This window comes from Humulus lupulus, chromosome 1, assembly GCF_963169125.1.
Source record: "Humulus lupulus chromosome 1, drHumLupu1.1, whole genome shotgun sequence".
Taxonomy (NCBI): Eukaryota; Viridiplantae; Streptophyta; class Magnoliopsida; order Rosales; family Cannabaceae; genus Humulus; species Humulus lupulus.
Window position 1 is genome coordinate 46,350,096 of NC_084793.1, and position 23,109 is coordinate 46,373,204.

At 31.1% G+C, this 23,109-nt stretch overlaps 1 protein-coding gene across 1 annotated transcript; it reads left to right on the top strand.

Annotated features, from left to right (window-relative positions):
• Positions 1 to 4,412: 4,412 nt before the first annotated feature.
• On the top strand, positions 4,413 to 10,599 carry LOC133792004 (uncharacterized). The gene is made up of 5 exons (XM_062229915.1): positions 4,413 to 4,625; positions 4,724 to 4,834; positions 6,817 to 7,000; positions 9,974 to 10,063; positions 10,227 to 10,599. The coding sequence occupies exons 1-5, from the start codon at positions 4,509 to 4,511 to the stop codon at positions 10,394 to 10,396; spliced, it is 672 nt and encodes a 223-aa protein (XP_062085899.1). The 5' UTR covers positions 4,413 to 4,508; the 3' UTR covers positions 10,397 to 10,599.
• The last annotated feature ends 12,510 nt before the right edge of the window (positions 10,600 to 23,109 follow it).

The following is a 23,109-nucleotide window of genomic DNA, read 5'->3' on the forward strand; positions in this document are numbered from 1 at the left end:
AAAAATAACTTGTAAAAGCAAAAAGTTTTTTTCATTGGAAAACTCAATCAAACCCTCCCAAGAATTTTTAAAAACTTAATTCACATAAGTGCTTAAAGTTATATCAACCACACCATATATATCTCTTCTATATAAACAGTGTGTATATAGTGGAAATTCTCGTTTTTAACGATTTTTTATTTTTTATTGTTAATTTTAACGAAATATTCTTATATTTAACAGAATATTCTTATATTTAATGGTAGTTTGTAAACATCACTTAAACTTAAATAAAATAAAACAAATAACTAAAAAAAATTTAAATAAGATATTTTACAATGATAATTATTTAAAAATAATAAATAATTAAACAAATTAAAATATGATATTTTTTAGATATTTTACAATGATAATTATTTAAAAATAATAAATAATTAAACAAATTAAAATATGATCATTTACAATGATAATTATTTGAAAATAATAAAATCATACGTTTTATAACTTAAATAAAATTTAATTAAACTTAAAATCACTTATTAGAATAATATCATATTAAACATATACTATAATCTATTCTCAATTAGCAACAATTTTTTTTTTAAACTAGCAAGAAACTTAAATTTAAAATCCACCTATAATATTTAATATTACATTAAACATATAATATATAATCTCTTGTTGTCACTCCCAAATTCAAAAAACTAGAACAAACATAAACTTAAATAAAAATAAATAAATTATTTAATTAAAACATTATATTTATTTGAAATTTATATGACATTAATATAAATTTAATAAAATTCATTAATAAATTATATAAATAAAACTAAGGAAATGTGCATTGCACATTACTTGTATCTAGTATATATATATAGAAGACTTCTCAATGGCTACTACCCATAGATGGGTACTAATATTTATGATGATGTGGCAATATAGTGACATCGTATAGCAAGTCACCATCAGATAAATATTTTTTTCTACATTAATTTTGAATTTAGTTATTTTTTTGACATAATTAATGTTGTTTCCAACTAATGAGAGACACTAGCTATATTTAGAAATTGACATGCATTTGAAAAATAAAAAAATTACAATATTATAATTTCATAATATATACACGTTTTTTCATCAGGTAACCCTTCCAAAAATTTTAAAAAATCAAAATTTATTTTTAGAAATATTAATTAACAACTATAAATATGAATCATTGATTTTAATCCAATGTTTAATATTAAAGTAACCAACCATGAGTAGCAACCATTAAGAGTGCACACACACATATATATATGAAAGACTTCTCAATGGTTACTGCCCATAGATGGTTACTAACAATTATGATGTTGTGATAACATAGTGACTTTGTATAGCAAGTCACCAACGAATAAATATTTTTTTTCTACTTTAATTTCAAATTTAGTTATTTTTTTTGTCATAATTAATGATATTTCCAACCAATAAAAAACAGTAACTATATTTAGAAATTAATATATATTTAAAAAATGAAAAATTTACAATATTATATTTTCATATATATATTATGTAAAAAATCCTCATGTAATCATATTTACACACACAACTACAAGTGTACTAAAACCAAATTCTAAGAAACATCAGACTACAAAATATTTAGAGAACAAGACTTAAGATGAAATTGGTACTACTGTGAACTTGTGGAAGGAAAGCTAAACCCCAAAGCAAGAAAATGTTTACAACCATCCCCGGTCCAACAATCTATTAGTAGTCTATTTTTATCCATTATAATGGAAGCTTCATAAATTAATTCAGTAATGAACACAATTAATAATCAAAGCACGTACAACATTCAGTAACAAACACAACCAATTTTCAAAGTATAGTATAAGACATAGCAAACTACAAAATATTGAAACAACACTACACATATCTTACGGATGGCTTTCCCTAAATCCAATTCCAGTAAATTCTTCTATTATTGTCCTAAATGCAAATTAGTTGGCCTAAATTGGCTTATTACATTTGAAACCACTCTACCATATCCCACAACATACTTGCATTAGGAATTTTTTGTTGTTGCTATTATCAGACAAGATTTATTGTTTAAGGTTGACCTACTATAATTTGGTTAGATTATTGTAGACCTTTATATATATTTACGAATTATAGAAGTACATTATGATTAAATAATGAATAATAGTACATATGGTTTAGGATTGGTTGCAAGTTTTGGAAGATGGAGTACTTGCCATCTGCAAGGGTGTCAATCAGACAGGTAACCAAAGAAAAAAGAGGCACCAATGCTTTTAAATTAAAAAATAAATAAAATAAAACTTATAAATCCAAATATCAAAATCATCCAGTTCTCTTAAGAAGCAAAAGTGACCACATGTACCTAAAGAAAGCATAGAGCAGAATCACGCCAATAAGCTCACCTTTAAAGTTTATTATAATCTGATGTGGGACCCATTTTCCAAAACCATACATTTCAAGCCTGTGCTGAGAGGTTTTGGTATGGTTGTTAAGAAGAGGCACTGGTCGCTGCATACGTACTAATGGGTTTCAATTATTTAAATAAAAATAATTAAGCACTATGATGATAAGTCTCAATTATATATTTATTTAATGAAATTGACTAAAATTAATTAGTACATGTAATCTAAAGTTTTGCTAATATTATATGAAAAAAAGAAGTGAAGAAGTAGTTTTTATTATTATTATTTGTTTTAAAAAAAAACAAGAGATGACGACGCTAGAATAAGAGCGTTATGGGTAGAGTAACTGCAATGCAACAAGCTGAGGGAGAAGAGAGATTTACCGAATCCAACCCACCCAATCCACATACTTGCATCACTTGTTTATTGTAAATGACTAAAATAACCTTGTTTAGCCATTTGCGGGTTTGGTACATTTGGCAACCGATCTGGTAAATATATATTACTAAAATTACATTACCATCCCCATATTTTTTTAGGCTACCGGTCCGGAAAACTTTTAAGTTAGTGTGTATATGTACAACCGTTATAAAATAAGTTATATTCTACATATTTAACTTAATTAAAACTTTAACAATATGTTTGTTTGTCAAAATGCAACAAGTATTTTTTAAGGAAAAAACAAGCAATAAATGTTTGATTCATTTTTTTTAAAGAAAAGATTGGACTCATTAAAACTTCTCAAAACAAAATTATTATTTTTTTCACCGTAGTATTCGTAGTATTTGTTGTAATTATAATATTTTTACTGTAAATTTTTAAAAAATTTATAATAATTTACAATGTCGAAAAAACAATTCATGATATTTTTAGATATTCCAGTTTATTACGTGTTCGAAAAAATACAAATTTATTTTTGACATGGTAAATTATTCAAAAAAATTTAAAAATTTGTAGGATATATATTATAACTACAACAAACATCACATTAAAAAAATTGAAAAAAAATATATCCTCATATGTTTTCAAAGACGAAAGTTAACTAAAATATTAAAATAGAAGGTTGTTTTTAGCACTCCTCCCCAAACAAATATCATTGATAATAAACATCACCATAAATAAGATGAATCATTACAAAAAAAAGACACTAGGCCACCATACAGAATGTTTTTTTTTTTATAAAACTAATTTTGCCAATGAGTAAGCTAACACTATTAGCAACTCTAGGAAAATATTGAAAGGATATATTAGAAAAATAATTACATAATGAAATGACTTCTTTAATAATCGAGCCTAAATTAAGATTTGTGAATATATTTGTTTTGAATTGCTTTAATGACGGCCAGGCAATTAGACTCCAAAATTATGCACATATAATCATGCTTCAACAGAGTTTGAGAGCATTCAGAATAGTTATCATTAATCTCAGCTATATCTGACTTGTAAGTTGCAGTAAAAGACCAAAGGGCCGAAACAAAACTTTACTATCATTGTTCCTTAAAGCCATTCCAGTCCCTATTTTTTGATCAGCAACTTGCATATATAGCAGCGTCCACATTCAGCTTCATCTCGCCTCTTCTAAGCGTCGGATGATTGGCAATGGCATCATTTACCGACTCAGCCTAAATATGTAACGTATCTTTTGAAGTATCTTGGATGATTGGCATCATTGTTTGATTCATTGGGTATCTATTTTAGGATAAAAAATCCTAGTAACGTAAATTGTTAAAGTAATTTTTTGATTTTGAATAAAATTTTGGAAAATAAAGGTGAAAATGGAATCAAACACAAACACACGTGTACAGGAAACCGTCACCCACTTAATCTCGGTAGTCTCGTAGGAAATGAACAAAAATACCGGCATACTCTCGGAAAGCGAAACTGAAACCCACGCATTAACAAAAAAACTACGTCGTTTATAGGGAAGCTGAATTCACGCGCTGCTAGAAGAGCAATTGCTGAGGTGTGTGACTCTCCCTCTCCACGACCCTCCGAGTTAACTATTTAATAAGTTGTGTTGCAGTTTAGAAGTTGGAGTTCGATCGTAAACTTAATATCGCTCATTCTATCTCTCTCTCTCTTAATAAAGTTTCACAATTTGAAGCTTTCTCTCACATGGCGGCTGCTGTTGTTGGTGCTGCTATTGCTGATGAAGGTGATCGGCTTATTGGTTTAGAAGAAGGAATGTTGTACCTTCCCTCTCAAGTTCTCGATGGGGCCTGTGATACAAAGGTTTCTATATATATATATATATATTTCTCTATTGGTTTGAATTCTAATATATTTATGAACGAGTAAAATTATTGAGAATATTTTTTAATCTTGTTTAGGCACGTACTGTGAAACCTGTTCAACCACACCGCCACCGCCACCATCACCACCACCTTCACCATCACCGTCGTAGTGTCGTCAAATTTTCGGTCGAAGAACTTCCTAACATGGTACTTTTTATTTTTAAATCTCTTTCGTAATCGTAATAATGATTTATTACTTGAATTCGGTGATTTAGAACTATGTGGCGTATACTCATTGAAAATATGATTTTTTTAAATTTTTTTTAAAAAGAGTAAATTCCTGTTTGATTAAGTTTCCTTCTAGGAATACGTAGGAATTAGTTGTCATATCATATAAAATTTACACTGTTTAAACATCATATTTGCAACTGCAATTAATGGGTTGTGCTTCATATTGTCAAGCTAAAGGACAATAATATATGAAATCATAACTATTAAAGTTATTGGAGTTTTAGTTTAGTAGTCTTTTCAACTCAAAGAAATTAGGCTAAAGTACTTAAAACGTGAGTTCGAATTTCCTTTTCTCTATACGTTTTTATTTACAGTATATACACTATTATGAGCATTAGACTTTTATTTGAAATAATAATGGAGGAAGACTAAATTGCAGAGCTTTAATTTAGTAGTATTGTTATTTAGTGTCTATTCTTAATTTTATCAAAATAAAAAAGATAGTATATATTTGGGGAGATTCTATAATGTTACATAACATAGGTAACGTTCAATTTTTTTTTAATTACCATACCTCCCATATTATGGCTTCTAGTCTAAGTTTATTTGGTGAAACTACGGTGTCACTGATTTAATATTGCCTTTTGGATCACACAGCACAATTGGAAAAATAGTTTTCGTACTGATAGATGGCTAGCTCTTTTTATTTGATTAATTATTTATTTATATATATTTTTTTAATAATAAACTTTATTTTTCCCTCTCTTAAGATTTTTTATCTTAAGCTAAACAAACACTACATTTTCCATTTATTTCTTAATCAAAATATGAAAGTAGTAATAGATAGTTATATATGCTATGACAAATGTAGTATATTCTCTTGTATTTTATATCCTAATGATTATTTTTGTATAAGATACATTAATCACGCATCATTATTTTTTGTGAAGTATGTACCAAATTAAATAATTAGCTAGCATGACATACTATTATAATACTTTTAATAGAAATTTCAAATCAGAAAAGCATGGAACGATATATAACAGTTGCATATATTGTAAGCTGAAACGTCTCTTTTGTTTCCTTCAAGCAGAATTTCATAGATATAGTGCTTAAACTTGCTTGTATAGTCAGAGGCGGACTTAGAATATATTTTTATTGGGGTCAAAAAAAAATTCAAAAAGAAAAAATATCCATTAACAAAAATACATATGAATAATATTCTCATGAATTAAAAACAAAATACATGTGGTAAAGTTTGAAATAAACAAACAGAATTATAAAATCTTTAAAAAAAAATGTAATTATTATTTTAATGGGGTCAATACATTTAATTATTAAAATACTTAAAATATTACAAAAATATTAACATATGTACATGTAATTTTTAAAAGTTCACTGGAGTCAGTTGACCCCACTCGTTCCAACGTGTGTCTGCCACTTTGTGTAGTTAAATTATTAATTTGAGTTACCTAGTTGTGTGCGTGAATATATATATATATATATATATATATGATTTAATGTGTTTTTCTTAAAAAAAAAAAAAAAAAACATTTGTTAACAATCATTTCTCACTATTTGAACAAGTAGTTTCCGAATACAATTAGTTATTAATTGGAGCCAATATTTGGGTACGTCATTTGTCTAAAAGGTTTATTTGGCGAAACATATTTATGTATGCCTAGTCGACTATATACATATACATACATGTAGTTTAGAATTAGGAGCGATAATGTTAAATAATATGCATCGTACAATAAAAAGTAGAATGAAACAAACAAGCTATATACATATATTGCCTATATGAGCTCGCGTGTGGCATTGACTATTCTATTTGTTAGGTATGAAAATTATAGTAAAATATATGCTTACACGTTTGTGCGTAGAATATTATTATGTAATTAAAATAAGAAGGAAACAATGCTTGATTATGTAATTAAAATGTATGGACGTTGCAGAACTCAATAAAGTGCAGCAATACAAAACTGCCTCAGAGACCAAAATTTGGGCAACATTGGGCATCGAGTGGAGGGCATGGAATGCAGGCCATTTTTCTAGATTCTGCCCAAAAATCATGTGGTACTGGTGTTTTCCTTCCACAAACAGCAGGCTCCCACCTACCTCCCAACAATAAAAAGCCAGGTATTATACGCCAATCAATAATTAAGTCAAATTTTTTATGCACTGTGATATGAATTTTATATATTTTTTAAAAATATCAATTTTACACAATAAATTTTAGAATATTATTTTTAAAAACCAAAATAATTCAATTACTGCTATTTGTAAAGCTCAATGACTTAATTGGTAAAAGGAAAAAAATCAGGTGCCAAATTGCCAAATAATGAAAACCTAAAGTGATTATGCTTAATTAATTAAACCTTGTTATAATTAAGTTCTATCTCTAGTTATATAAAAATGAGGAAATTACTTTTTTATGGGTTTTTTTTAACAAGTTCACAAAAATATGGCTATTTTTTTTTCAAAAGAACTTATTTTATGGCTTTTATAAAAAAAAACTTCAATTTTATGGATTTAGTTTCCCATATTTTTGTTTAAAAATTAGTTTATCCCATATTTTTATTCTTAATTAAGTTTATTTAAATTAGAAGATTATTTTAGGCTATATTTGTTAGAAAGGAAGGAGAAGAGGAGGGATGAATAGGTTAGGAAGGATGGGGAGAGTAGTGGAATGGAAGGGAGAGTGACACTCCTTTATGTTGTTTGGTAAGTTAGAAAAGAGAGATGACAACGTTCAATCCTTTTGTTTGGTATTAGAAGAAGAATTGAAAGTACGAAACTTTTTTTTTGTCTCTCTTCTCCAATTCGTTCAATGAAAGAAGGATGAGATATGGTGGGACTAGAGAGATTTCCCATCTCTCCAAGTCTTTTCTCCATCCTCTCACATATGATACCAAATAAATGGAGTAGCAATCTCTTCTCTTCTCTCCCTTCTTAGCTCTCCCTCCCTCACTAAATCCCCTCTACCAAACACAACTTTAGTTATTTAAGTATTTTTCATTTGATTATTTTTATATTAGTTTCATTATACAATATTAACTTAGTATTTTAAAAAGTGAACTTAATCTATTTTTATTGTTTTTTATATTGTTTAATGTTTATTTTTCATAATTTAATGTTATAATTTAAAATCACAAATATATTTTCATTTTACTATTTTTAGATTTTATATCTTCAACTTCTCTTCTCGTTGACGTCTTATTTCTCCTTCCTTTTTGTCAAACTTTTTTGGAGAAAACTTCTTATTAAGTCATCTCTCATTCAATATTATTTATTATTGTACTTATTTTTTTTACTATACATAAAAAAAATCAAATCAATTTTTTTGTTCCGACTTTTTTTTTTTCCATTTTTTTTAAAGATCACAACTATTTTTTTTCTTTGTTTGGGTTAAATAACTAATAACAATCACGTTTTCGTATATGAATTTTTTTTTACCAAATTTAGATGTTCCCATTAGGGTAACCAGGTACCCATTCACGTTTTCATATCAGTTTTTTTTTTCAATTTTGAATTTTTACATTAGGGTAACTAGTTACTCATTTATGTTTTTTATATCTATTTTTTTATTTCCAAATTTGGATATTCCTATCAGAGTTACTAATTACCCATTCAAGTTTTTATATCTAATCTTTTTTTTTTTCCAAATTTGGATGCTCCCACTAGAGTAAATGGTTACCCGTTCACATTTTCATCACATTTTTATCTTCAGATTTGAAAGTTCCCATTAGGGTAACTAATTACTCATTCACGTTTTCATATCTATTTTTTCTCTCCAAATTTGGATGTTTCTATCAAGGTTACTAGTTACACATTCAAGTTTTCATATATATTTTTTTTATATTTTTTTTCTAAATTTGGATGTTGCCACTAGGATAACTGGTTACCCATTCACATTTTCATATAATTTTTTTTTCTAGATTTGAATGCTCACATCAGGGTAACTGGTTACTCATTCATATTTTCATATTTTTATTATATTTCTTTCTAAATTTGGATGTTCTTATAAGGGTTACAGTAAAAAAAAATGCTGAAAAAATTTATTTGAATTTTTTTACATATAGTGGAAAAAAAACTATAAAAAACTACAATAATAAATGACAAATAGTAAAATAATTATGTAATATTAAAATATGTGTGAAAAAAAGGAAAAAAATGGAATGAGAAAATAATAAATACAAAAAATGAAGGAAAAAAACAGAGGAAAGAAAACTAAAAAAAATATGAAAAAAAAAAAAGAAAAGAAATGATGAAGGAAAAAAAATGCAGATGAATGAATAAAAATGAAAAGAAGAAGAAGAAAAATAATGGAAAATTGAAAGAGAAAAAGGAAAAAATTGGTAGAAAAAAAAAAGAAAAAAATCTCATGTGTGTGGAAAAATGAAAAAAAAATGAAAGGAGAAAAGAATAAATACAAAAATGAAGAAAACTAAAAATATATGAAAAAAAACAAAACAATACAAATGAAAGAAGAAAAATTAGATAAATGACTAACAATGAAAAGAAGAAGAAGAATGGAAAAATGAAAAGAAAAAAAAAATACCAAGGAAAAAATTGGTAGAAAAAATAGAAGAAAAACTAAGTAAGGAAAAAAAGAATGAAAAAAACTGAAAAAATAATTAAAAAATAAAAAAATAAAAAAATAAATTGAAAAACAAAATTACCTTCAAAATCAAAGAAATCATAAATATGATAAAAAAATGTAGCATAATTATGTATTTTTTCAAATTTATGAGAAATAAAATTCCATAAATTTGAACTTCCAAATTAAAAAACTATAAAAAATAAAAAAATTAAATATCTATATTTTTGTAAAACAACCTTAAACATCACATAAATATGAAAAAATCTCTATATAAATTATGTTCAAAATTTATATAACTATTAAAAAAACTATATTTTACAAAAATTTTAATAATTGTTACTTGATATACACTTTTTTTTTAATTTAAATTTATTTAAAACTATATAAATTTAATAATTATTTTTTAGAGTACAAGTGTACAATAGTCTCAATTACTGTGAACTATTTTGAAAAATATCACATTATTATATGTAAACAGTTAACTGATATAGTTTGATTATTTGATGTAGCATGTGCTCCTGTTCTCCTTCCTTCCCGTGTGGTCCAAGCTCTCAACCTCAACGTGCACGCTTTAGGCCTACAAATTTCACCTCGACAAGGTTTATTTAATTTCCTTCTCTAAAACTAATAACTACAAATTAAGATTAATTTGACTCAAGCTTCCTATCTAAATTAATACGCCTAGTAGTAGTACACATGCAATAACTTACTTCTAATTTTAGTAAATATTAATTATACGTAAATATTTTGTTTTTCTGGCAGATCCTAAAGCCAATAGAAAGAGTGGAGGCCATAAGAACATAAACTCAGTCAAACATAGTAAAAAAACCAAGGATGTAGTGACGACGATGCCTTCGTCACAATGTGGTGTTATTTCCCAAAAAAAGATTTCTTCTCCAGATTTGTTTCTTCCAAAGGAATGGACTTATTAGTTAGCTAGCTTTAGCTTCCAAAAAGTGAAGATTAAGGTTTTTAAACCAAAAAGAAGCCCCGTTAAAAAAAAAAAAAAAAAAAAAGGCTAAAAGCTCTTATTCAATAGTTGTGCTGTTAATTATGTCCTTCGAGCACTCCTATTAATGGGTGTTCTACTCCATCTTTTAAAATACATCATCAAAATACATCTTATTCTATTTTACTTCTAAATTTTACATTATATCATACTTTAGCTTCTCTATATATTTTTCTATATTATTTAAATATATTTTATTACTTAAAGTAAAATAAAAAAATTGAAAAAGAAAAAAATAATAATAAATAAATACTAAATGGAGAGAGAAAGCTTATAAAAAAAATAATATTAAAATATTATATAAATGATATATAAATGTAGATATATATTAATTGGAGTTTGTGCATAACTATTATAAATATATGTATAAAATAGCTGATGGAAGATATTTTTATGAGTTTTAGCTAAATATTATAGAGAAAGTGTATTACAAAATATATCACCAAAACATACATTTTTATAATTTACCTTAAACTTTTACATTATACCATACATCTGATTTTCTATTTTTTTTCTACATCATTTATATGTTATATTTTTTAAAATATTTTATTCATTTTAAAAAATAAAATAATTAAATATAATAGTATCACACTCATATATATACAAAAGTTTATAAAAAAATAATAAAATATTTATAGCTTGATGAATAGTGTTTCACTATATATAGAGAAATACTATTCATTTAGGTAAAAAAATATAACTTTACATCACCCATTAGAAGACTATTTAACCATTTTTTCTCTATATTATAAAGAATAACACATTTTAGCTCATCCATTGAGAGTGCTTTAAGTGATGATCATGTATTTTGGTTTAAATAATCATAGCACCAAAAAAAAAAAAAATCTTCTTTCATTTCCCTTTATTTATTAATAGGAGTTTTATTATAATTTGAAATTCCATTTTTAAGATTACCAACTGAATTTAACAAACAATTTAATTAATGTAGAATAGTTAAATAATTGTTTGATCAAACAAATATTATGATGTATCAGGACAGATTGCTGATCAATCAAAATGTAAGAACAAAAAGTAAATAAACTAAAAGTAATGTGACACATGAATTTTTTTACGTGGTTCGGAAAACCTAGTCTACGGGGCCACTGTCAAAGATAAAATCAATTAGTAAAATCTCAATAATACAATAAGCAATTGACTTATAAAAGTTTAGACTCCATCTAAATCATTGTCACAACCTTGAAGTACTTCACTTTAATAATCTGATTTTGATAAACACCAAGAACACGAAATCCCTTCTGAACTTGACGAGTGCTCGCTTCCTCCCGAAGTGAGACTTATGGAAATCTTCTCCCAAATATTGTATGTCACGTTCACAAGCTTCATGACCTGTTTAAGAATAAACAACACAAAGCAAAACAAACAAACAAAGAAATAGTTGAACAAAGACTACTCTTTACATATAAAATAACTCTTCAAAATATAAAATGTTAGAGTGGTGAAGAGAGATGAGATTAGCTGCTGCTTAAGTCTGGTATTTATAGAGTTTAGGAAACCCTAAGCCAGCCAATCTCGTTCATGATCTCAATCAGACCAAATCATGAAGTTTCTAAAAGGGATAATTGTGGCAAAAGTACCAAAAGTTTGAGTTTTGTACGCGGCATAGACCCAATATTTATTTTTAGTGGCAATAGTACCCATAGTACCAAAAAGTGTTATTCCGTTTGGTTTCCTCCGTTGGTTGCATCTGGGTGTACACGTGTACTCGCCTGATAATTCATAGTTTTATTTCTGGTTATCATAACTAAATTAAAAAATAAACAAAAATATAAATTAAAATAGTTAATTTTTGGTTAAAATCAAAAATAAAAAATAAAAATTAAATTAAAAAAATTATATTTTATATCATATCTAAATTAAAAAAATATATTAAAAAGAAAACCCTAAAACTATTCTCCTCTCACTTCTTGATCTCTCTCTCTCTCTCCCTCGCTATCTTCTTCCTCACCTCCGGTGGTACGTCACAGTATATCTGCCTCCCCACTTCTTCTTCTTCTTTTCTTCCATAAGTCGATCGATGAAGGTGGCAACACAAGGCCCGACCTGGGCAGCAAGGCTCGACGATGGATCTAGACAAATGAACATCACTGAGGTTCGATGAAGGCGGCAACACAAGGCTCGATCTGGGCAGCAAGGGTCGGTGATGGATCTAGACAAACGTTAAATCTAACATTGTCTGGTTTGAGGAGTATGGAGCATCTGTGTGGGGGCTTTAAGAAAGAATGTGATCTCACCTTGTTTGGTTTGTAGGTTCACGAAGAGAAAAGCCAACAGAAACAAACAGCCAAAGGTGGGAGGCAATCAATTCTATGATATAGCTATCTAGTTGAATAATAGAGAACTCGAGAGTCAAATGACCGAATTTCGGTTCCTTTCAATTGCAACACATCATCTGAACAACTTCAAACCCATAAATTTCACCCTTAAACAAATCTTTTGCTCATCCCAAAATTCTCGAAATTTAGTACAGCCAACACACAATTTCAACAACAGGCAGCTAGCTCCAATATTATCGAAAAATGATAACTCCTGAATAGCTTCCTTTACCACATCTTGTATTCTCAGCATCCATCAAGATAAGGTACATAAATAAAAGTTTTCAAAGAACCCCAGGAAAACCCACATAATATTCCTTGAGAATAAAAGTAGAAAACTCAGAAAGAAAAAGAAAAAAAAAGAGTCAATTTCAGTCAACAAAACAAATCAATTGACTCGAACTACAACGGTTTGACGAAATGCCTCAAAGTACTCGAAGAAGAAAATTCACAGATACTTGAAACTTGTTTAAGAGAGAAAGACAATGAGGTCAAGGAGGAGAGGCGAGGTGGGTGGAGTGGCAAGGCAGAGCAGCGAATGGGCTGACTCGAGAGGCGAGGGATCAAGACGGTGGTCGCCGCCACATACGCCGACGTTGCTGCCATTATGAGTGTATGAAGAATCACTGTAAAATATTCCCACCAATATTTTATTAAATTTAAAATGTATTTTTTAATTATTTTTTTAATTTTAAAAGAAATTCAAATGTGGTTTAATCTGGGCCTTACATGTGTCCCTAACAAGACACTAACGGAACCCTAAGTAACAGAACTGGATTAAATTACAATTTTACTGACTTTGGGTACTTTACCCACTAAAATAAACATTGGGTCTATGCCGCATACAAAACCCAAACATTGGGTACCTATGCCGCAAATATCCCTTTCTAAAAATAACTATCAATTATCTTTACTGCAGAATATTCCAGATGTAACAGAGAATCATCCTATAGCATCACGAAAATGGACGAACTTGGACTTAAATCCAAACTAGGTTCATTACGAAATTAACTTACTTAGGCACAAATAATATTTCAGTTTCCTCTTTTTAAATATAATAAAATCAAGGAAAATATGCAATGATCAATTCCATAATAGATATGCTTATTATAGAAAAAGTTGCCATAAATAAATAAGGAAAGTTGGACTATATAAAATACACTTAATATAGAATTTATTCTAACAAAAAAGAGACAAAATCCACTTACTTACCCAAGATGGAATAAATTAAATTGATAAAATATATTTAATAAAAAGACGACCAATCTAGGATTTTATAATCTCCCCTTTGGAAACTTTTCTGACACAATATATTCTTAGCAATATGAGCTCAAAACTTGCAGCAAACACTTTGTTAGAAAAATGATTAAGTTCCTAAGAACCCCCTGCACACAATCATACTAACAAAGATAAGATTTGTCAACTTTTTGGAAAAAGTTTAACAAGACACAACCACACAACTCCCCCTGAAAATAGGGTCCAGAGTTATGCAAAAAAATTTACTACTCCCCATTTTCATCTATCAATGTGTCAAAGTAACGAAAAACAAAAAACAAAAGACAAGAGACATTGTTCTTTGGACACATCAAACTAAACAAGACGGAAAATAAAGCAAGATAAAAAAGACTAAACACCCCTGGATATGGCAGACAGCTAAGCAAGGATTGCTTGTTGGGTGGCCTCCATGGTTCCAATGCGATTATTAACCGTTACCAGATCAGCTTTGACAGCGAGAATGTCTGGTGTCTTAGGACCGACACCAGATGAATCAACAGCAGTGGCAGTGGAGACAGAAGGAATCACCACAAACTTGGACTTCTTCAAATAATTGTATTTCCCTTCAAATATTTTGAATGTAGGACAAGGTGGAGGAACCTCAACAAACTCATTGGGCATCAATACATCTTTTTGTGAGGACAAAACCTTAAAGATTAGTTGTGGAAACAACAAGTTGAATCCCTTCTTTTTCGCCTTTCTTAGAGAAACAATTTGATCCAAAATCAAGGAGGGGAGATCGATCTAAGCACTGGAACCGATCTTAAACAGAAATAATGCCAAATCTTGAGACACAACAACTAGATTAGATGAGGGCATCCAGTTGGACAGAGAAAAACGCATAAGTACAACATGGTTATATGTAAGATCAGTAATGGAGAGTGATTTGCTTGGATTCCAAGATACGTTTTGACCAACAAGCTCTGAAAGGACTAAGTCCTTATCAAATTCAAGGGTATCCGGAATGACACCAATAGGCAAATTTAGGGCAACAACAATATCTTTAACTTTAAAAGAAAACCAATGAACCTTAACATACACTTTGCCATACATAAAGGAATTATGATGAAGAAAATCATCAGTAATGTTAGCATAAAATTCCTTGACAACACGATCAACATACCAAGAATAGCCCTGTAAAGAATCTAACTATTCTTTTTCTCACAATATACCAATCACCCCAAATACCCTATGAGCAGCAAGGTCAAAATTCTTTTCACAAATAACCTTACGGTTGGCATAATAAACCATATCCATTTCATGATCATTATAGCAAAAATGATGAGAGTGAGGAACAAAAGATGTACCTGAACCAATGCTTTTGGAGTGAACCTTGCGAGTAATTGGACTAGGAAAAGTCACGGGCTTCTTCCCTTTTGTTTCTGAAGGCAGAGTTTCTATGACAAGATTAGAGGGCTCAGACGAGGTTTCTGATGCATCAAAACCATCTTCTGAGTCAACAACCCTTTCTTCATAGGCAATCAGATCTTAAAGGTCTGGGTCAGATTTTGACTTCTGAGTGCTTTCAGAACTGGAATTTTCAGATTGAGTGGCAGCGTTACCAGAAGGGTCTTCAGAGGGATCAGACTTAGATGATGAACTTGGAGGCGGAGTGATTTTGAGTTTCTTTGCTGGAGGAGATTTCTTTGCATGGGATTTTTTTCCACATTTTCCCCTTTTCTTCACTACTGTTGTTGAACCAGAGGTAGTCAACTTGGAGCGAGTCCGGGAAGCAGGTGACAGACTTGAAATGGGTTGTGTAGCAGCAGAGGAGGCTTTCGATTTTGCAGACCCACCCTTTGATGGTTTAGGGTTTACATCAAGAGTCATGGTTTCAGAAGGAAGAGTTCTAGTAGGCACCACCTCTTTAGATGGTGGTGCGGGCAGAGCCATCAGAGCAGGAGACAAAGATGGAAGCACCAAGGGTGAGGTTGTGGACATGGGAAATGTGTTCTTGCGAGCCTTGATCTTGATGGAGGACTTGGTGGAAGGTCCTGAAGTCACTGGAGGCGAAGCTGATGGGGTAGAGGTACTCATAGCAATGGCAGAATGCTTGGGAGCTCTGGTTGTCTTGGTCCGAGCCATGGGTTCCTGCACACTAGACATCTAAGAGAAAAACACAAAAAAAAAAAAAATATATATATATATATAGTGAAAGGGACTAAAAGTGATCATGGGAGTGGGGTGCCAATCGTGGGATATAGAAAGAACAAAAATGGGTAGTTACCCGTTTTTGAATGTGAGAGAAAAAATGAAGGTTTTGTCTTAATTATGACCAAACCAAAAATGGCAACATAATTTTTATTTTTTATTTTCCAACTGTCATTTTTCACACATAAAACACTTAATATTCAGATAACCTTAACTTTAGAGAGAATGTTGATAAAAATATTACTTAATCAATTAGACCAAAAGAGTGCAAGCAAGATTTTCAAATACCCCACAAAATACATTCAAGTTTCTCTTTTTCTTTTTTAAATATATTTATAATAATTTTTTTATTAATTGACCATAACATTTCCTTTTGTTGCTAACAAAATTTCAAAACCTGAGAAACAATAACCAAACAGACAAAAATTAAATGAGTACTTATAATGTTAGAAAAATTATTTGATCTATATAACAAGCTTAAGAGTGTTGGAATAAAAATAATTTTTTCAAGAACATAAAATATATTTAGGAAAAATATTAACATAGAGGATGAGACTTACAATTTTTACTTTTCATCATTCAGAACATGTATTTGTATGTGAAGTGTAAAAATAGGGGTCATTGCCCATGTTGGCAATTTTAGGCATTTTTGTGTAGTACGCAAAGAAGACATTGTTACACTACACCAGTGGTAGCCCTTTTCAATGATAGCGTATCCTCTACATAGTTCTAATTACACAAGCTCAACTTACTCAAAGCTGGCTTTCACACATTGGCATTGGGTAGCTTTATTCTCACAAAGGAACCTAAAACTGAAGAAATTTTGTTAATTTTGCTCAATACTCTTGTAGTAGGCATTTTTCTTAAAAATAAATCATGAATTGTTTTTATTTTGAAACCAACACACTTAGCATGTCATATATCAAAAATAATTTATCTAACACAAAGTACTCACAAATTTTTTGAAAATGTTTGAAATTTTCTTAACAGTTATACAAATATTTGATAAGAAGCTTGGATGTTCATGGGAAAACAAAAAATTACATGCTACAAACCCTCAAGGATTTCATGAGGGAATCAAACCGAATTGAATCTAGGGACTTAGTAAAAATATCAACAATTTTCTTGTCAGTCTCAATGTATTCCAAGATCAGTGTTTTATTCTCAACAAGCTCTCTAATGAAATGGTGTCTAATATCAATATGCTTTGTGGGTGAGTGTTGAACAAGATTTTCAGAAATATTTATTACATTGGTGTTGTCACAGAAAATAGTTAAAGTATCCAATTCAAACCCATAGTCAGCCATCATTTGTTTCATCCATAACAGTTGAGTACAACAACTGTCAGCAGCAATGTACTCGACCTCACCTGTAGAAAGTGATATGGAATTCTGTTTTTTGCAATACCATGACACCAAGTTGTTCCCCAGATAGAAACACCATCCACTTGTGCTTTTCCTATCATCTACATTACCTGCCCAATCGTCATCACTAAAACACACAAGATTAGAACTTGTTTCTTTGGAGTACCAAATCTCATATTTTAGAGTATTGTGAACATATCTAATAATTTTTTTTACAGCAATCACATGAGACTCCATGGGATTTCCTTCGTATCTAGCACATACCCCAACACTATAGCATATATCAGGATGACTAGCAGTGAGATACAAAAGGCTGCCAATCATAATGCGTTATAAGGTGGGATCTACCTTAACTCCATTCTCATCTTTTGTTAATTTGACCGTTGTACCCATGGGAGTTTTGTTATGTTTTGCAGTATCAAGCCCAAACTTTTACTAAGTTTTTGGCATAATTACTCTGAGATATGAAAGTACCATCTTCTGATTGCTTGACCTGCAAACCTAAAAAATAGGTTAATTCACCCACCAAACTCAGCTCGAATTCCTCCTTCATTTGATGAACAAATTCCTGCCCTTCAAGGTTAGATGTAGAACAAAACACAATATCATCAACATATATTTGAGCAATAATTATGTCTTTCTTGATATTTTGAATGAAAAGTGTTTTTTCTACTCCACCTCTATGATAACCATGAGACACCAAAAATTGTGTCAATCTTTCATACCATGCCCGTGGGGCTTATTTCAAACCATACAAAGCTTTTTCTAATTTAAAAACATGATTTGGAAAATGTGGATCTTCAAATCCCTTAGGTTGCTCAACAAAAGCTTCTTCATTCAAAATGTCTTTCAAGAAAGCGGAATTAACATCCATTTGATTCAATTTGAAACCCATGATACATGCAATAGCTAATAACAACCTAATTGATTCAAGTCTAGCAACAGGTGCAAATGTTTCATCAAAGTCCACACCTTCCACTTGAGTGTACCCTTGTGCCACCAATATAGCTTTGTTTTTTACTATTGTGCCAAATTCATCACTTTTATTTTTAAAAATCCATTTTTCCCAATGACATTTGTGTAATTTGGTCTGGGCACAAGGATCCACAAATTATTTCTTGTAAATTATTCCAACTTCTCTTGCACAGCTTTAATCCAAGACTCATCAGTTAAAGCTTCTTTCACATTCTTTTGTTCCAGTGAAAAGGTGAAACACACATGTTGAACGAGATTTACATACATTTTCCTTGTGACCATGCTCTCTTCCAAATCTCACAGAATGAGATCAGCAGGTTGATTCTTTTTAACCCTGGTTAAGGGTTCTCTATGTATTTAATCAGTGATGATTTTTGGCATTTGTGCCTTTGCCTGTTTAGATGTGGATGTATCAGATGCCATGGATGATGATTCTGTTGTTATTTCTGTCGCAGAAAGTAAACTTTATGATACATCATTCTGGGCATCTGAGGCAGCAAGCGTGTCTTCCGTGAATTTTTCTATCTCAGCTTCTGTTGAAAATTTTGAAAAATCTTTCACATCATCAATAACAATGTTAACAGATTCCATAACAGTTTGGGTTCTCATGTTGTACACACGATATTCCCTACTATTAATGGAATAACCAAGAAAAAAACCTACATCACTTTTAGCATCAAATTTTCCAACATTTTCGCGGTCCCCCAATATGTAATAAACACAACCAAAAATGTGGAAATAACTTACATTTGGACGCTTACCTTTCCAGATCTCATAAGGAGTTTTGGCAGTACCTAGACGTAAGAATACTCTGTTTATTGTGTAGCAAGTAGTATTAATAGCTTCAGCCCACAATCGTTTGGAAAATTTCTTGCTATTCAACATTACTCTCGCCATTTCTTGAAGAGTACGATTCTTTCTCTCAACAACTCCATTTTTGTAATGCCCTAAAATCCCTGATGAGGTTTAATGTTTGGATAAGTAGGCCGGGACGACCATAATTGATTATGTGAATTATATTATAATATGATGTTAAATGCATGCATGTAGGTCCACATTTAATCATAGGGGCATTTTGGTAATTTGGCTCGTTGAGGGCGTAATTGTGTATTTTCATGCATGTTGGTGAATCATTGATGAGGCCACATTATAATGTGGATTTTTTTGAGCCATTCGGCATGAGACGATCTTTGAGTGCAAGCTAGCGGTTTGGTCATAACGGGATTAAGTTCGGGGCTCGGGGTGAGTCTCGGGGTAATTTGGTGATTAGAATATTACCGGGAATTAAAAGGGTAATGGAATATGATTTATTGGTATTTGAGAATTTTGGGAATAACGGGAATTAGTGAGTGTTAATTGTGATTAACGAGATAGGCGAGAAATGACAGTTTTACCCTTGGGAGCCTTTAAAAGACTTTAAATGACCTAGGGGCAATAAGGTCTTTTCACCCTAAGATATATATCAACCATTGAAGACTATAGAACCTTTCCAAAACAGAGTATCAAGATCTTCTCTCCCATGCATCGTTTCCTTCACTTTTTCCTTTGGATTTTTGAGCTTCTTTTGAGGATTCAAGCTAAGGAAGTGGACCCTGAGGGCTTAGGGTTGTGTTCCACCATTGAAGGGGGTTCTAAACTGAGCTTGAGGTAAGGTTCTAGCCATTAAAACTCTGGTTTGCTCTATTTTCTATTGGATTTCAGCTTGAATTTCTAGGTTGGATATTGGGAATTGATGGGAGTTTTTGGCTAGGGTTACTTGGGTTATTATGCCTAGGACATGTGTAGATGGTTTTGGGTTCATTTGGGACTTTAAATGAGGTTTAGAAGCTTGTTGTTCAGGTTGGAAATGGTGGTGTCGAAGGAGGGAAAAACTAGGGTTGAAAACCCTGGTTGTAGCGCTGCAGTGCCCATCACTGGGCGCTACAGCGCTAGCCAGAGGGTTTTCTATTCTGCCAATAGCGTTGGGGCGCTAGGGGGGGGGGGGGGTAGCACTACAGCGCTACCTTGCTTTTCCAAATTTCTGTTTTGGCCATTTTTAAGGGTTCTTAGCTCGGGGTTTCAATTCATAAGGCTCGGGATCGAATCTACTCACTGTTTGGGTACAATTCAGGGTCCCGGGAGTGAGGTTTAGGTCAAGACCCTTTTATTGTTGATTTTCATTAATGGAGGTTATAATTGGTTATGACTAGGTGACCGCTAAGGAATCAAAAGGTCAATCATTCTCAAGGGTCGTTCTTTTACTATTTCTCGCTCGAACCAGAGGTAATAAAACCGCACCCCATATGTGACATGCATGGTTATTATTGAGGCATGTTGAGTGTTTAAATGTGGACTTTGATTGCATATCAAATTCTTAGAATATCTTGCTTACTTGTGAATGGCACTGACTTATTAGTTAAAATCGGCTATGGTGTCAGTACTAACTGTGAAGCTGTGACTTATTAGTCAAGTTCGGCAGTAGTACTGAGCACTGGTCGTATGGTATTGGCTTAAGAGTCAAGAGCGGTTTTAGCGTGTTTAACGCAAGCCGAAAAGATTAGATCTAATCAACATCAACATTGAATAACTCATCATGAGCATTAATGCAGGACCGACCTCAATTTCGATTAAAACTAAAAGTGCTTGTCTAGCCTATGGCTAGTCATTTAGAGCCAGGGCCAAAAGGTCCAGGTGACTGCATCGTCACATCGCCACGTTAGTGACTTGCTCATCAGTCACTCATCTAATTAGGGCTATAAACCCATCATGTTTAACAGAATCTCAAAGTGTTATTCACTCATCTGTTCAGGGCTATAAGCTCTGTATGATTATCATGATCATCATTTGATATTATATACATGCAGTAATGAGTTTTCTTGTTGAGCCTTGGCTCACGGGTGCTATGTGGTGTAGGTAAAGGGAAAGAAAAGCTAACCCAGCCTTGAGTGGAGAGCTTAGGTGGTGATGTGTACATATGCAGCTACTTGACCACCACGGCCAAAGAGTTTCTCGGAGGAACTAGGGGGTTAACCCTATTTTTGTCGATTAGGTCAGCGAGTTGTAATTTTTACACTGTAATGACCATTTTGGATTGTAATTAACTTGTAAACATTTTTATGGGCTCATGAACAGTTTTATGTTTTAAATAAAATATATCCTTTCCTTTTGATCGGTTTTCACCTTAGCTTGTTAATAATACCTAGATGCATGTTTATAACCAAAGAACTCGATTAGCGAGTTAAGCACGGTTCAAAGCTCACAGTAACGGTCTTGGAGTAACCAAGGTGTTACAATTTTGTTCAGGAGTTTTGGGTGCTGAAAATTCATGAGAAATACCACAAGATTTACAAAATTCATCATACACAACATTTTCAAATTCTTTATCATGATCGCTACAAATTCTAAAAATCTTTCCAATATTACAATCTTTTTCAACTCATAATTTTAAACACAGAGTTTTGAAAGCTTCAAAAGTGTCAAATTTTTCTCTTAAAAATTAACCCAAGTAAAACGGGAGAAATCATCTACACACACGAAAATGTATCTTTTTCCATTTAAACTCTGAATTGGACCCATTAGATCCATGTGAATCAATTCTAAAACCTTTGAGGTATTCATATCTGAAATACCTTTGTGAATAATCTTTAATTGCTTGCCAAGTTAGCACGGTTCACACTTACCAATAGACTTTTTACCCAATTTGGGTAATCCTCGAACAATACCAGCATTTGACAGTTTTTTCAAGTTTTTGAAATTAATGTGACCAAGTTTTTCATGCCACGGATCAGTTGAATTATTTATGGCTGAGTGACATGACCGATTTTGAGAAAGAGTATAACAATTATCAACTGATATGAAACCTTTTAGGACGTGATTTCCACTTTTATCAATCACACTGCAATCATCACAAGAAAAATTGATAGTAAATCCTTGATCACAAATCTGACTTATGCTAATTGGATTAGCTTTCAATCCATCAACCAACATAACATTTTTCAGTTTAGGTAACCCTTCCAAATTTAGGGTTCCTTTCCAAGAACTTTACGTGCTACACCATCACCAAAAGTGATTGCGCCACAATTTACAACCTTAAAATTAATGAGAATATTATTGTCACCTGTCATATGTCTAGAACATCCACTATCAAAGTACCAAGAATTAGATGTATGAGTTCTATGACATGTTAATGCAGTAAGACAATTATTCACATTATTTTTTACCCGTTTTTGTTTAGGTGCAAGATGTTTCTTTTGCATCTTTTTGAAATTTTCTTGATGAAAATAATTTGTATTGAAAAAAATTCATCATTGTAAAACACTTTGGTCAATGTGACCTTTGACTCCACAAAATAGAAAGTGGGAATGAATTTCTTAGTCCTTTCATTGGACGTAAGATTCTTACTGTTATCCAAAAAACAGGCATGGATGACATGGCAGACGTTTCGTACACGTGGCTGACATCTGGCAGAAGGCTTGTTCGACCATCGATGTAATGACCCAACTACTCTAGACTTTTGGACCATTAACGAAAACTATACATAAATACTAATTCTTAAT